At 37.6% G+C, this 17,438-nt stretch overlaps 1 protein-coding gene across 1 annotated transcript in view; it reads right to left on the bottom strand.

Annotated features, from left to right (window-relative positions):
* ARHGAP6 (Rho GTPase activating protein 6) overlaps window positions 1-17,438 on the bottom strand; it is a 69,514-nt gene that overhangs the window by 15,254 nt on the left and 36,822 nt on the right. The window contains exons 4-7 of the mRNA XM_014308709.2: window positions 15,815-16,071; window positions 11,110-11,305; window positions 6,692-6,774; window positions 352-531 (exon numbers count right to left, since the gene is read on the bottom strand). Of these exons, the coding sequence (XP_014164184.1) occupies window positions 352-531; window positions 6,692-6,774; window positions 11,110-11,305; window positions 15,815-16,071 (716 nt within the window). The remainder of the gene's footprint in view (window positions 1-351; window positions 532-6,691; window positions 6,775-11,109; window positions 11,306-15,814; window positions 16,072-17,438) is intronic.

Raw genomic sequence — 17,438 nt, 5'->3', positions numbered from 1 at the left:
CTTCCTGACTTCCAAAACTGAGATGTGAAAGATCATTTTCAGTCTTGTCTATGCCTTGTACAGTGTACAACTGAATGGCCAGCCCCATCATTTTCACAATCTTCTAAACAATGTACCTTTACCTGCACAGAAACCATTCTAAGCAAGATATAAGCACACATTTTTAATATTTTTACTTACTGCAAATCATTCTCCTTGCTAGAAGACTACTCTTTGTTACCAACAATTGTTGATCCTAATTTAATGCAGCTTCTACAGTTTATTTCATCCCCATCTACTTTAATATCAATCAGCTATTTTCTCATTTATCTTACAAATGTATAAGAGAAATATGAAAAAATATCCACCCACCATGAAAAGGGTTTCATAGTTTTCAATCATCTTTTGCACAACAGCTATGATAGCAGTACTCTCTTCAGCTCGAGCTGAGCTCTGAACTGAGAATTCTTTGTCTGTAGATTTCTGCTTGTGCAACAAGTTAGGGCCAAAGATGGTGGCCAGGTTAAGCGATGTCATTTTGTTCCCAGTAATCTAGAAAAGAGAATAAAAATGAGGTGGGGTCTCACAGGGCCCGATATATATGTATATAGACACATCTATACACACTCACACCCCTAACACTCACACACAAACACACTCTCTGTCCCCCCTGATTTGGTGGATGCTTCATTCATCAAAACCAAAACCTGCTGCTTGTCAATAAAAAAAATGAAAAACTTTTAGTAACACCTTGTTTTGAACATCTCTGCAACAAGTACTGCAGATTTTCTGGATATATTTTCAAGTGGATTAGAGGAGTAGAAGTTGGAAGTGTTTTCTGCCCTTAATTCCCTGGAAGCTCAACAGTGGCAAACTTCTGAACTCAGGGCAACCTCCCTCCTACCTCAGCATCCCAGCACATTACTGTCTCTTAGGACCTAATGCTGAAAGCTCCCGGCTTTCTCAAGCAGCATTCATGATTTGAAACACATACAGTGATACTTTTCCATGATTAAACTGTTGAGATTATTAAGGAGCAGGGTCACTTCTTCCATGAGTATTTTCCTGTATTTCTACAACATGCCACTTGTTTGGTGGCTTGTTTTAGTTTGTTGGGGGTTTTATCTTTTTTCCTACTTTTATAAACCTGTGCTCAAGGAAGAAACAGTAGCCTGGATTTTGAGGAAACAAAAGGCTAGGAATACATACTAGACTAGACAGGAATTACCTGAAAAATATGTCATATACATTATTACATCAAAACTTTCATTGTCATATTTGTGATTAGACTACTTATTTCCCTTTCCATTCTTCAATAAAAAGTAGAGGTCATTTGAACTAATACTTTTTAAAAAGGATATAAAGAGACATCAAAAAGAGGTAGTAAAAATAGAACTTCAAAAGTGAGTTGCACAAAACAGATGATTTCAAAGCAGTATTTTAATTTTTTTTTGTAGCTGATCATTCATCAAATACTCTAGACAAACTTAAAACTGCGATGACTACACCTGGTTTATTTTTTAAAGAACTCAACTAGACAGCACAGAAATGACAGTAAAAAGCTATTTACTGGTAGGAGCAGTGTGTAGTGTTGGAAAGACATCTGTACTAAGTAGGTGCATGGGCAGTCATAGCAAACATGTTGGCTCTTTGTTTAGAGACTCATCCCAGCACCCAATTATTCTGTTGCCCCTAGTAGAAGATTGTCATTTCAACTCAGCGACTCACAGCAATCAACCAACCTCTTAGGCTGGATTCCTGGTACAAAATAAATGTTACAAGATTTGAACTATCAGATACAATGATGCATTGAATCTGCCATCCTCAGTTTCCATAGAGATGCCATACAGATGCCTCCTCAGGTCTGCTGGTCCCAGCTAGAGCAGCATTCACATTGCAGAAAGAAAACTCTACTAAATTGGTACCTTGTCTACACAAAAAAATCAAAGTCACATCTTCGCTTTCTTTTGTTCAAGAGTGGAAGATCTCCACAGAGTTTTGACTACAGTACAAAACAAAATAGTCATAAACTAGCAGTATAAAGGTGCAGCACTCAAAAACTATGCAGAAAACCCACTGATTAATTTGACATTAATTATTAAGCTTGGAAAATGCCATCTCTAAGGCACAAAATGAAATGACAGAAAATTTCTTGACTAGGAATCAACTATTGACACCGCTTTTGCAATGACATATGTGGATTCATTTCCTACAGTCAAATTCTCTTTCTAGATGTGATTCTGTAGGTGATTGTAATAGGACCAAGGTCTGGATTAGACACATTTTATACCTTGATTGACAAAGTTTCCAAAAAACAGACTTCAGAAGAGAAGTTTCAGAAAATGGAGCAAAGCAAGTTAGGAAGATACTGTTTTAAGGAAAAATTTGGTGCTAAATCTAATTTGTCTTAAAGTATGAGAATTTTCTCTCAATAAAAAGTGCTTACATGCTTAATAGAAGTATTAGGTATTAATAGAAGTATTATCATGTTTATATCTATAAACATGAATAATCTAAAATCCCAAATTTGTACACCTACTAATATCCTGCACTTTTGTAATACCCTACACTCTGATGTGAGTGATGCAAAGAAGCCTCTTATGTCAGATTTAAATGCATGCCTTTTCATACCTGTCTCTTTAAATATCTCTTTTGCTATTATGAAGAAAGGCAAATGTGAATGTCTGGGTTCACCTTCTCTTAACCACTCATGACTTACAGATATCTAATATTTGTGCCTCCATTCACAAACCCAGGCATCCATTCCCTCGTCAGATCGAAGCTTGACATACAACTAATAATTTTCTCCATTTATTCCAAGATCTTTTATCTCATTTTATTTTATCTCATTTATTCCAAGAGCATTTATCTCTTAGATCTTTTTTATAACAAGATTTATCCACTACCTTTGTGGTAAGGTGCATCAAGTGGTGGATATTTATATGTGGGTGTAGAATATTTCCCTTTTCTTTTTTCTCTCATAATTACTTTTATGCGCCACAATTTTCCTTTGCTATAACAATATATCAATATCATATATTAAAAAGAATTTTCCAGTCATATTTTACAATTTGAGCCTGGATATGCAAATTAAAATTCTTATCATTCTTTGTGGTATATGTAACTTCACATTTACCAACACAGTTTAAAACTGGTATTTTTCATAATTCTTCTCAGATTGGCCTGTACTTGATCCACTTTCTGTATTTGATTATCCAAATATCATCATTTTACTTGCTCTCCAAATCTTGCCACAGAACTCAGATTAGATCTGACCTAGGCATAGGATGAAGCCCAAGGAAAAAAGTGATCCCTATAATAAAAGACTGCATATTAATGCCTGCCCTTGGAGGTGCCACAGCTTGCCAGACAGCTTTCGTTCTGACATTCAAAATTCTACTTTGCTGTGCTAATAAAATTCTTTTAAGCCAGGGGGATTTTCCTGGAACTCTTCCAACCAACTCCCCCAAAATATCTGAAGCAAATGCCACAGTGTGCTTTCAGAAATGGATCCTAGGAAGGGCTGCAGCCAGTGTACAGACCTGCAGCTCACCGAGAGTGATGGATGTAAGAGCAACAAAATCCTCCCTCCAGTGCACCAGCACATGGATGGCACTCTAGCAGGGGATCAGATCCTTCCCTCACCAGGGCCACAGATTCTTGCCCACAACACAAACATGGTGACACTCAGGAACCTCACTCCAAACACAGTAAAGGAACTGTAATGGGGGCTTCCTCTTTCAATTTCTTTTTTTATTATTATTATGTTGATTCACCATTTGGCAAATCAGTTGCAAAAAAAAAAGTTTGAAAGTAGCTTTTACAAGATATTTTGAAATTATTTCCTGAACAATATAGTATTCAGGGTGAAATAATTTATAGTGCTTAATGTTCATGTTTTGTCTTTTTTTATTGATGAAACACTATGTTAAACCATCTTTCCTGTATCCTAGATTGTGTCTTTACTCACATTTGTGCTTTTGGGTGGATATCAAAATTCAATTAACAATGCAGAAAATTAACATTGCAGGTTTATGGTAGTTAAATAAAATTATTTCAAATATGCAGTATAAAAATATCAATACTGACTTGCATTTCTAAATGACTGATTTTTTATAAAAAGTGTTGGTGATCTGCAATTAGAAATGCTTCAAGACAAGAGAACTTACTGTTCTTAGACTCTTAAACCAATTTTTAAATCCTCTAAAAAATGAATAAATTATAACATTTCCCAGAATTACTTTTATTATATTTTCTTCTTCTAAATAGCTTTTCTAGTTTCCATTCAGTTATTCAAGGATTTTAAAAAATCTGACAATATTGAAGTCAAATTAGTAAAATCTCCAAAAAAGGGTACAGCTCTCCAAAGCAGGAAATTTTTCCCAATTTCTTCAGAACTAATGATTTCTCTAGGCTTAGTAATCTGATGTACTCTAAGAGATATGCTGTTTAAGTTCTACTGATCATAAGTTATTTAAACAGATTATTGGAAGTTATGTCTAAACATATGCTGTCATAATTTCTAGTTTAAGTTTTAATATGTTTATATTTGCAAGGAGAGATGTATGCAAAGGCAGTCAAATCACAGTAAAACACATATCTTAAATAAATGATTAATTTATTCTGCTCCACAGTCAGCAGTTATGACACAAACTTGCAATCAGTAGTGCATGCACAGTGATGTATGGAAAGACCTCTAGCAAGACACGTTTAGTAGGATGGCCTCAGCTGTACATCAACTTCCCTAATGAAAATCTAGACACTAAAAATATTCTAGTTACATATTTAGTATAAGAGGATATACAGTTTACATATCAGCTCAGTTAGTTCTGTAAAAGATAGGCCGTTTGTCCAGGTTTTGCTGTAAGATCAAAGGGTGTGACTGATAACAAAGCCATCTTGCCAGTTTTCTAAGAGGTCCTCAAAACTATTTCCTGAGAAATATTACTAATACTGCTAACACCTCAGTATAATGATTTTATGATCTTTCCATTTCAGCACAGGTAATTACTTTTCCCAAAATTTGAGAATTATATGGACTTCTTATTGAAAACCTTATTTTTGATGTACAAAAGCACTCAGAAATCAAACACAAAGACCAAAAAATAAACTAGGACAGTAACACTGAAAGAATATAATTCATTTTAATTGTAGATGATTTGTCCTAATTTATTCTTTCCCAAGCCCACAATATTAAGAAGAAACAGCAGAAATCAAATGTGTCCTATAAAAGGCAATTTAAAGGACAAGTAGGGAGGTGTGGCTTCTGTTGAAATGAAAAAATGATTTATTATTTGCAATGAAGTTGCTCACATTATAGAAGTGTTATGCAGAGTCTCCAGAAATAAATAATCAGATTTAGGGGAAAAGAAAATTAAGTTACAGAGGCTTGCTCCATGGTTACTCAGTACAAGACTTTTCTCTATTCAGTACAGATGATTTAGCACATAAAACCATGGCCAAAGATTGAGACAGGTTGAGACAAGAGCCTTTTGTTTAGTATAATTGCAAGCACCTTGAGTGTGTCACCTCTTGGACCAAGCATGCTAAAAGCAAATTGCAGTCACTGTCTCATGAGGCTTCTTAGGAGTTGTTGAAAATAGACATTTTAGCCACAAACAAAAATACCATGGCAAAGTGACCTTGGACACAAGCAACAGGACTGCAAAAGGTCAAGATTTTAGTTCTGCTTCTTCTAAAATGTGGCTATTCAGCAGCTGCAGAGCTTGCCTTGGTATCATGCAGCTGCACTGATCTGGTGCCTACAATGGCAGCCCAGGAAATGTGAGTGATTCCATGACACAAAATTTGTGAGTTTCTCCACGACCCAAAATGAGAGGGGAGAAGGAAGCAAATCAATGCACCTTTTCCCCTTAAAGAATCACAAAAGGCTGAATTTGAAAGAGAAGCGTACCTTTATCCAGTGGTTTATTAACATATCTATTACAGCAAATGGCAGTCAATATCTGGCAAATAATTATGCTATCATCCCATCCATTATGGAAGTGAATGCTCTGTTTATACAGCCAAATTCCTTCTTTTTTGGCATGTAGGAAAATCAAGATGATTGGAATGGTTTCATGCTCTGTGTGACATCAAAGCTATGAAGCCCTCACCTGTGCTCATTACTACAGTACATTTCTGCTTGACCAAGAACCAAGAGGTGCTAATCTCACCGGTAAAACAAAGCAACTTGTAAAATGAATGCTGCACTCCGCCACCCAGAGGACACATCCCACCCGTTCCTGCAGGAGCCCCTGGAGCCTGGACCATATGACATCAAGCCACCAATGTGGGGACGGGATGCTTAGGGCTGGGTGCTGGCTCTGGCAGACCAAACTTTTAACTGAAATTAGCCTGATATGTTTGCTGAGGCAAAACAGATGTACTGTAAAGCCCTCTGGTGTCATTATCCAAAATAATGGTGTCACTTCAGAGACAGAGTTGACATGGAGAGGAAAACTTTGTGGTCACTGAAAAGACGGACACTCCTGGGATGCTGAGTAATATTAAGCAGGATAGAAGACAAGAGCTTAACTTTTGATACCCTGAAAGCAAATGCAAATAGTTTGGGGTGCCCCATGGAAATATTTTCTCATGCCTTTCATTGGACATATGGCCCAGAGAGGCGCTGTGCTCCAACGTTGCGCATGGAGTGAAGGATAGCCCTGGGTGTTCAGCGACACTTAGCACCCAGCTCACTCTAGCTCACATGTTGGGGTCCTGGCAGGCTGAGAAAAAGCTTGGAAGAAAGCTGTGATCCTAGAATAACAAAAGCAGCATCTTCTAGGACACCTATATACAGCGGAAGGGAGAATGGCACAGATACCCTCACCCCATAAAACCCCAACAAAGAAGCCTGTATCACACAGTGGAGCTAAGCAATTGCATCAGCCCGTGTCCAAGAGAAATTTAGTTATATTTGTGCAGCTCTGTGCCCAAACCATGAAGCTCTGCATCCCAGTATGACCAGATGGCTGAGAGTAGTCTGCAAGCACCAAAGCCTTTATACACACTTGTTTTAATCATGCTGATGAGATAAGTTCTCCTCAGATTTTAAAGAGCTTCAAATTTGTCTGTATTTCCTGTATCTGCCACTTATCTTTTCACAAGACTATTCCCCCATGCCCTCCAAGGGCTAAATCCATTAAAATATGCAGATGGATTGAACTGATTCTCTGATATTTTATTTTCAAGGAGACTGCAGTCCCAGGTCACCCTGTAGCCATGGATATTCTAGGTTACTGGTGAGCACAGTTTTATGTGATAATGAAGATACCTCTGTTTGTCCAGAGACGCTCTCAAATAATGGAAATCAACACAGATCCTCATTCAATAAAATAGAAATTGTCACCATTTTACTGTGCTTCCGCCAGAGCAACATATGGTAGCACAGCTGACAAATATAATCTTTTCCTTCTTTTTTTTTTTCCATTTCACATGCACATTTCATTTTGCAGAATACTAAGACTTTACATAAATTGCCTGTTAACCCCTTGTAGTCACAGCATTTGCTGCTTGGGCTCCCTTGAGCTCTCGAATATTTGAAAGATGGAGTTAAAATGCAGTCAACAGTCAGGGAACAGTTCATGCCTTCAACATACAGCCCACTTGCACTTTTCACAGGGAAAATCTGCTCTCTTTTACCTTCTACACTACCCAACCCTTCTTTTTAACCAGAAACAGTATACTCTGGCTACATGAAAGCTTATTGATATAATAAATTGATACTCAATTCACTTACTGCTTCCTTAGGTGTTTTTCAATGCCATAAGCCTAGTCACAGGTTCCCAGTGACTTTACACTGATGGGACTCATTTACATGGGCTTTAGGAATTTAGTTATATAAAACTGAGCAGTGCCCAATTTCCAGTGCCAGTTCAAGATATTTTCTTTGTTAATCATTGCCTCCACATCAATATCAGGTTTTCCCCATTCTGGGCAGATACACCCTGGTGCAAAAACCTTCTTGGTGCTCGTTGGCCTTTTCTGCAGTGGAATGCCTGCAAGGAGTTTTGCATCTAAAGAAATCTCATGGGCTTTCTTGACTCTTTGCCAGACCTTATTCAATGACTTTACTCATGCCAGTTTGCAGCTTTTGTCCAGCCATCCAGGTGGTAAACTATGAAAGCTCCATCCAAAATTGTCATGGTCACAATCAGGATTCACTTGAGTTTGACAAGGGGAGGGAGGTGTCTTTGCTTTTTCACAGGACTTTTTGGCACCCTGTAATAAGGCTTAGGGCTGCAGAGGGCATTGAGAGAAGGTATTCACACTGTCTCACTGGAAGTAGTGACCTGGCTGTATGAATTTGCCTAAGCTAATTTACTTCTGCTCTCAATCACTCTATTGAGGATCCTTTCCACTCTCTGTTGAACATAAAGGGAAACCAGAGAAACTAGCCCCAAATTTCTGTTTTGCACAAGGAACCTAAAGCTGGGCTAAATTAATGCCATCTAACAAGGATGGCTCCACTCAGAAAAGGAGGTTGGATATGGGGGAAGACTTAGAGGACTCTGAAATGGGCTGTCATGACAAAGTTGAGAGTCTCCTTCAAAGGTACCTAAATAGGGCACTCAGGCAGACTGTGACAGGGAAGAACTTCAACAGGGAGTTGTGTGCAGTTTATAAGGTAGAAACAGCCATTATATAGAGGGAAAGCTATAAAGAAGCATTGTGGTACTTTAGGCAAAGTGCAGAAGTGTGTCATTTAGACTTAAAGCGATTAGGAAATTGATGTTGCCTGCTATTTCATAAGAAATCAGTTCAAACTTTCTTGTAGCCCTGCCACTAGAAAGCCACTACAAATACAAAAAATTATAATATGGTTCTCAAATGGACATATCTTGCAGACTAACAGGACCTGAAAAATTTGAGAGGTGACATGGTCTTTAGCAATGACAATGTGAGTGGAAATTTTAGAGCCTTAAGGGCCGGTGTATATAATATAATTTTACATGGTTATACAGTTTTGCAAAAGGGATGAAATTATCCATAAGCTTGGCAGTTTATGGTCTAACAAGGGGTACTCTGCAGCTCTAATCTCTACTGACACACAGGAAGTGTAAAATTTCCTTGTGAAACAAATGCCTTCTGACAGCCATTAGGCAACACTTGCTTGCTGGAGATGAGTCACCTTGAATAGTATTTGGAGTTGCAGATCTTCATCACAGAAATTCAGTTAGGATTCTGCTTTTTAGATTTTAGTCTCAACATAACACCTCTTTTCAAATCTTCTCTCTTTGGTTAACAGAAAATTACATTGATGGACTATCATTTAGTAAACGCAGGAACACTGGCAGAAAATCATCTGAGATGGAGATTACACACATTGGGCAAAACCTGCAGACTGCTTACCCATTCCTACACGGACATATAGTGTTTTTTGCTGCACTGCAGGTCTACAGAAAGCCAGGCCTTTATATCTCTGGGAAGTGAACGCAGGGAAAATCGGGAAGGTGAACAAGAACAGGTGCTCTAATGTCTAAAAACATAACCATTTTTGGTCATATAATGCTCAGAATTATCCTTTAAAGCAATCATCAGAAACTGCTGGTGATTTGTTGCTGAAAAAGGACTTATGCATATAGGCACGTATTTTCAGAATCAGCAACTTGGTCCATTATATAGCCTGGAATGATGTTGCTATAGGGTCCATCTTCTACCATTTTTAGGTTTCTCTCAGTGCCAATGACTGTCTTGTAGAAAGCAGACTAGATTTAAAATTGAAGAATTTGCCCCAGATTATATCAGATTATTGCACTGTGGTATATCATAGTTTATTCTTAAACAAGGCACAATAACTCATCACAGATTTCCTTTAAAAGAAAACTACAATGTAAAGGAAATATTTCCATAAAGAGCATCATATGGAAAAGAACTTTGTTATGAAAGTCCACTAAAAGGATTAAAAAATTTATCACAGATGATCAGGTGACATAAAATCACAGTATCTGAATGATGCTCAGCTGGGCGGCTTTTTTGGCTGACTCAGACACTTTCATGTTCTCCAAATTCAGCTACCTTTGCTTAAAGGGGTGGAAGTCATTAATCTCAAATTTAATCATCCCATACTTACTTGTCAGCCATGGTATCTAATCTCTGTAAAAGACTAACAGCAACTATCTTTTGCAGTGTTCCTTGATACATTTGTAAGGAAGATAGGTTTCAGTTATGAATTGTGAAAGCTCAGCATTGTTGTTTAAATTGCAGTCCCTCATCTTGCAAAAGCCTTTCATTCAGAGTTGGTAAATGATTTCTTGCTGGTGAAATTAGCATCTAATACATCATTTGCTGATACAATCACCATTATTTTATGGTTTGTTGATTATCTGGCCATGTGATAGCTCCATCTTGCTGTGGCCAAGTTATTTCAATTATCATTAAAAAACTTTACAAGGCTAAGATACATTGGCAGAGATGGTGAGCAGATACCTAGATTGACTATTGTTTCTGCATTATGTAAAGCTGTGGGAGGCTTGTGTCTGGACAACCATGAACACATAGGAAGAATACTGGCAGGAGTCTGTGATTTCCTTTGGAGAGAGCAGGCCTGAGCCTGAGCCTGAGCAGGAGAAATCAAGCCAGAGACAAACTGAATATTCAGCCTTCAAGCCTTGCAGTGAACAGGAAGAGGCTACTTGGAGCTTAATATATATTTAGCATGGAATTCTTTCTTATTCTGAACTCCCATCTTCAAATATCAAAAGCCTTACAGTATAAATAGTTAATCTAGATCTCACACCTTAAGATCCACTGGCTGTGCATGACTCCAGACTGACTGGCACATTTCAGACTTGTTGTTCTGAAGGTACAGGTAAACCTGTGGGGTGTGAAGAGCTGTTTCTGCAGAGCTGAGCAGCCCAGTACAAGATGGGTGATCTTCAAGAAAAGGCTCTATCCCTGTGCTCTATGGGCCAGTTTACGAGCTCATAGCACAGATCTTCAGTTTGGGAAGTTATCATGTACCGAATTACTTGTGAGACAGTATTTTTAGCAAGAGGCAAAACAGGAGGGGAAATGTCTAGCTTTCAAAGATGTCCTTGCATATACTTACTTCTCAAAATAGGCATTTATTTATATTATATTAAAAATACATCTGCCACTCCTGGGAAAACAAAATATTCTTACCATGCTTTTCCAAGTGCTGGCAGCAGCTATCTACAAGCCGAGGAACCTGCCTGTAAATAGGGTTCAGGCTTAGTTTCTTATCTCTTGCCTTTTCTTTCTTGCTCTGTGCTTCTGCTGGCAAAGAGAGCTGGAGAGCCTCCAACAATCTTGAGTGATTGTCATCAAGATCTGTGATAGAGTCCACAGACATTGCACCCTGTAAAATACACACACGTGAACAATCACTAGGGCTGGGGGAATCTCAGCGTCACAGGACATTCAACATAGACTTTTGCCTACCTGCATTTTAAACAAACTAATATAACAATACCATTAGCTACAACATTTTTATAAATTAAGTAAGTTATAATACCAGTGTAATGGATAGGAATGGTACCAATGTTACTCTAATCATATTACAACGAATACAAATTAAAATACTGAAAATTGAAATGCTTTCCACTCCTTCACTCCATCCTTTTACTGATGTAAGCCTGCACACATTGCAGGGCAAGGATGAATCATGGTCTGTGGGTACACCTCTGAAGTACCATATTCATGTGCATGGAGATATATAGAAATTTTTAAATCTTATTGCCTACTTTTTCTGTATCTTGGACCATTGTATCAGTGAAATTTATGCAAAATGATTAATAACCATACAACATATACAGTTAACAGTCAATACCCCAAATACATACAGCTGTGGAGTTTGAAATAATCCCACTCCATCACAGAATAAAGATACACCAGAGAAGTTGAGGTGCAATATTTTTAAATAATTATATTTCACATATCTTAATATTTTAAAATCATTAAAATTCCAATGAAAGCTTTGAAATCCAGGTTTTGATTACAACAAGGTGCAGAACTTCAAGCAGGTTGTAAAGGATAAAGCAGCACAAGCAGCTGGAGGTTTCTAGCATGATTCAATTTTCACACCTCAAAAACAAGACTTTTTTTTTCAAAGCACAAGATTACTGTCACTTCAAAATTACCATTTCTCTCAAGTCTTATTAAACTTAGGAGGCAAAAAACATTATAGGGTACATAGAGTCTATTAATAGCAGTAATATTATCAATAATAATAATCATCATCATCATCATCACCATCACAAATTAAAAAGTCAGGTTTTTTCCTATTAAAAATATCTGTTGTAAACGATTTTCTTTCTTTCTGAAACAAAGCATAAATTTTACCGTAACATAAAATGTACAGTACAGAGATACAGCAGGCCATCCTAAGAAGTAATAGTGAAAATGTAAATTTCTACTCAAAACTGTTCTGACAACTATAGTTTGTTAAAAGCTGACAGGCAATTTATAGACTGCTAGTCAGAACTCTATGTCTACTAAATGAGAATTTGAGAATTAAATGAGAATTGCTTACAAGGGAATTCAAAGCTCTAAAAGTATTTTGTTCCATCAGCCTAGCCAGCTGAACTTTATGAAGATTTTCAACTCATAGGCAAAACTCACTAAAAGTCTACTGAGATTTCAAACTCATTGATAAATTTCTAGTTCTTAATACCTTAAAAAAACCTCATTTAACTTATCAGGTATAGTTCTGCTTCTTGTAACTCATAGTAGATGTATAAATGAAACACAGTAAAGTTTTCAGATTTTTTTTTACCCGCATTACTATAAACAATTACTAGATCCTTTAGAATGCAACTTTTGACCTTTATTTCTGATGTCTCTCGTAAGTACATCTGCTTGATTCCTTTTACCATTTCCTGCCAACAGGAAACAAAAACACAAACAAAAAAACCCTCCAGACCAAACAAGAACCTCTGGCTATGATCCATGTGTGTAAAATTCCAACTGAATGATATTTGGATTTTGTTTAAGAGTTTGGCATTCCAAACATCAAATAAATGAATTGGCACTGAAAATCCTAACCCCACCCTCACCAGTGCAGCCCCTGTGTGACAGGTGTCCTCCTTTATACCCTGCCTTTATTGGTGCTTTCCTGTCTGCAAAGCATCCTCACCTCATGAATCATTATCAGAGTCACTTAAATCGGATTCAGATCCCTAAAATAGATGCAAATACAGTCAGTTCAACATGGTCCTTGGGCATTTTATCAAAGTTGTGGATTAACTGGCACACTGAGCTGGCTTTAGGAAGAGTGACCTTGAGTTCTGTGACTGAAGTCATGGCTTGGCAATACCAAGTTCAGGCCAGCTCTGATTTTACAAAGTGCACAAGAAAATGTTACCAACATACTCCACAAATGCAGCTCAAACTCAGCCAGATCTATTAGTCTGGGCTCAGACTGACCTACCTGACTGCTGAGGAACAGAGGAGGAGGAGAGTGCACACCACTGCTCCAAGTCTAGTAACACACACACTGCAGTGCCCAGCAATTAAAGAAAATCAAGTTCCATCTACCAGGCATTACCTTTGCACATAATGGATGCCAGTCCCTGCTCTCTATGATGAGTTCAAAACCTAAATACACCGGGGAAGTCTTAATCTAAGCACACAGAAACTTGAAGGAAAGTGGAATTTAAAGTCTCAACTTCCAACTGCTGGGCAAAACTCCTGCACAGAAAATGCAGCAACAGTGACTTTAGTTCAAGCTGTTGGAGAGAGAACCACAGCACTCACACCATGAGCTCTGCAGCCAGCATTACCTTCTACTAACTCTTACTGAAAGTCTCATTGTTTGAAGACTCACTTTTGTGTTTGAAATACACAAAAGTGAATGACACAATTGCAAAGAAGTGAATGGTGCAATGATAAACAATCTCTCCGGTTTAAGAGGATCTATACTCCAGGTGTCTGTGCAGCATTGTTGTGATAAATTGGTCATATCAGTTGCATTTACTAACAAATAATTTTTTCCTTTTTTTGTAAGCATTTGTCAGTTGAAAACAGTGCAATGGTGCTCAAGAGATAAAAGATAAGTGCAGGCTTCCTTATCATCCCCTAAGTAAGCTCAGGGCGGAGGGATAAGTGCACTGATAAACAGAATTATAAAGACAGACAAGATATGGGACATGAATTGATATTAATGTTAAATAAATGGAAAATTCATGAAATTCATTAGGTAAGTTCATTCCCTAGAGAAAATGCCAGCTCCCTCAGGTCATACTGCCTGCTTTAGTCTACTCTTACTTCTCTGTGGGTGAACCATGTCCTGCTGCATCCTCATGGCTGCGGACTAAAGGCTCCAATTCTGCACTCTGAAAGCTGCAATGCCAGTAGTGACAAAAAAATCCCCAACTATCCAAACAAACAAAACAAGCAAAACCCTCCCTCAGCTTTTAGGAACTTGATCCTGATGGATCTCTGTGGACGTACCAAAGGATCCATGTTCTTCTGCCTGCTCACTGGTCACATACATGTCAGAAATCTTATCATCCAATCTTTGTGAAAAGAACAGCAGATGAGCCACCTCTGGACACATGAGTTATATTTCTCTCCTATGAAAAAAGGTTCTGAAGCCAACGAGTACATACAGTGAAGTTTTATTTTTTGTCACTGCCAAACTCTGAAAGAAGTTCATGGGTTTCCCTTTGCTTAAGTCAAGCAACTTTGCATTTTTGTGTGAACACAAATGCCTGTTCATATGGTTTGCACAGACCAACAGATGTGCATTAATGAGTATACAAGACTGCAAACATCATGCTTTCAGTTTTGCAGACAGAATATAGACACTTCAAGCTTCAGCTGGCAGCTAGGCAAACAAAGAGCCCCATGACCTGCCTTCTGCCTTCTCTCAATTTGCAATTTACTCCAGTTTTACCCCTCTTAATCCCTGGTTTGAAGAGCCCAACAGAGAATTTCTGTGAAGCAGGTTTTAGCCTATGGATGAAAGAAGGTGAGGCTCTTAAGAAAATACTTTCTTTTCCAGTCTGTTCTTGTACCTCAATTCTTGCTCAGATTTCTTAAAAGGGGTTTTATTCAAAGTATTTTATTATGCATTTTTCCCTCCATTGCAAATCAAATTAAAAAGCAGGAAAGTCTAGAACCTCTATTCCACAATAACAATAGAAAAAAATTAACAACTGTAGAACTAGAAAGTTCAGAGCATAAAGTTTATTTACAAGGAACAGATTTATGCTAAAAAATGATCAATTTTACATGCAGATTAATTTTCAACCCAAACCCACCATTCTGTGTTTTGCTGTCAAAGGCATCTTCCTAGCCTGCATGCAGAAACATCCTTTGAAGACCCTGGCACAAATCTGGTCTGAGAATTCCTTACTTACCACGGAGGATATGATATGGGTTAGAAAATGAGGATTTTTATTAATATAAGGATAGGGATTAATAGTCAAGGATAATTATTAATTATTAATATAAGGATGGGGTTATTATCAAGTTAGAGCTAGATTAAGATAAATATACCTATAAATATCAAACACATAGGTTTAGATTTTAAAACTGCTGAAAAAATTATGTTAAAGACAGAGTGAATTTGTTAAATCTGAAAGACTTAGAAGGAGGTAGATAAAGGGAGCAAACAGGAAGACTTCTAGATAACCTCTCTGCCTCTCTGTGATCTGTTACAGACTCACAGGGTCTATATGACCTTTTCCCACCAGCATCAGCAAAAGAAGATTTCCACTACAGTTAAGAGTTTTCTGATGTTGATGAGGCTGACTTCCACCTGAAAAAACCCACTATTTGAACAAAAAGTATTCCAGAATCCACACACACAACAGGGTTGTCCTGGTCCAGCTAGACCCTCTGGACCTACAGTGTGTCTACTTACACGCCTCCTTGCGCGTGGCGCTGGCTCAGGTGTGTTAGGAGAAGTGGATTCATTCGGTGTTTCTGAGGTGGAGCTGAGAGATGAGTTACTGCTGGAAAGTTCTTTGTTCTGTCTTTTAGTTCCAAATGGCAAGAGAAAGGCCACAAAATCTGAAACATCTTTTTGCTCTTCTCTCTGAGAGTCTTGCTTGAGCTTGTAGGCCCGGTCATTAGCAATCACTTGAGACAAAGGCATTCCAAAAGCCTGGGGAATAAATTCTGCAACAACAACAAATCCCTAATAGTTACCAAACATCTGGTATTCATTTACTACAAAAAGAATTAACTCTTTCTCTGTTAAGAAAAACAATCTGAAGTCCCTTTAAATATATAGTAATTCCAATGAAGTATTGGACTCAGTAATAATAACAACAGCAATGCCAGGTTGTCGTAGCCCATGGTATCTAAATCATATATCCACTCACATAATGCAAGATACTCTGCACAGGATCTTGGAAAATCACTTGAGATCAAATCTAATTAAGATGTTAACTTCCACCAAAAGAAACTGAAGTCAGAAGTCAGACACTTCTAGTTACATGTAGATGGTGCACAGGGGCATCAGGAGCTCTGGTAACCATCCTGAGACTGTGAGCCTCACTGGACTGTGCCAAAGCTCTCTCTCATGTTTCAGATCCCTCCACCAGGCTCCTTTCTCATGAATGCTGTAGGGCACCAGAGTCAAGGGGTCCTGGCACGTGCATGGGTTTCACTACAGTTCAGGGAGTATGAATCTACCTGTGCAGAGAGCTTTGAAGTACATTCACCACTCAGACTAAGCCTTCAAGCATATAGTTTTAAATTCACAGAAGAACTATACTGTTTTAAATACTAGTAAGATTGAACCTGTTTAATAGTGGTGTATCAATATAAAGTTCCTTTGTAACAATAAAAAAGCATGGACACATGGAAATATAAGAGAACATGTTTGTCTTGATAAGAAAAAGAACGTAATCCTCTCACATCAATACAACTGTAATGTACAAAACGAGCACATATCTCAGATCTCAAAGTAAAATACTTAAATATTTTACAAAATAGAAAAATGTTTTACAGCAAATCAGTCAGCAACAATGAAATTCTCATCAATAATTTTCAAATCATATCTATCTGAGATTAGCAGAAGCAAAACTACTGAGACAGATTTCCAACTAGAACTGGCTCGTGCTCAAAAGTAATGAAAAAAAGATAGCTATTGATGCTATTCACCCTGGTAAAAATGAGTGCAACTTCTACTAGGTTCCAGCTTCAGACTTGCCCAGATCAGGAATAAATAAAGCGCCAGAGATTAAAACCAAATTTATTTAAGCATCAAAAATGGAATTATTAAAAAAAAAAAGAAGCACATGGAAAAATTCTTGTATACTATACTTCTTCTTTGCCACAATTGTGTGAATGATTAAATGCCAAAATTCCTCCTGGGATTTTAAGTCTGACTAGGTCTTTGATGACACTTGCAAATTGTATCTGGATTTGTATTAAGTAAGGCATTGAAAAGAAGAGGATATTTTAAGAGTCTTGAATGAGGACACTGCTAGTCTATCACACTAAAGAAACAACAGCCCATTGTTCTGATTTGGTAGAAA

The sequence above is a fragment of the Geospiza fortis genome, unplaced genomic scaffold, assembly GCF_000277835.1.
Source record: "Geospiza fortis unplaced genomic scaffold, GeoFor_1.0 scaffold50, whole genome shotgun sequence".
NCBI classification, from domain to species: Eukaryota; Metazoa; Chordata; class Aves; order Passeriformes; family Thraupidae; genus Geospiza; species Geospiza fortis.
Note: the sequence above shows the minus strand (reverse complement) of the source record. Positions and strands in the feature narration are given on the sequence as shown.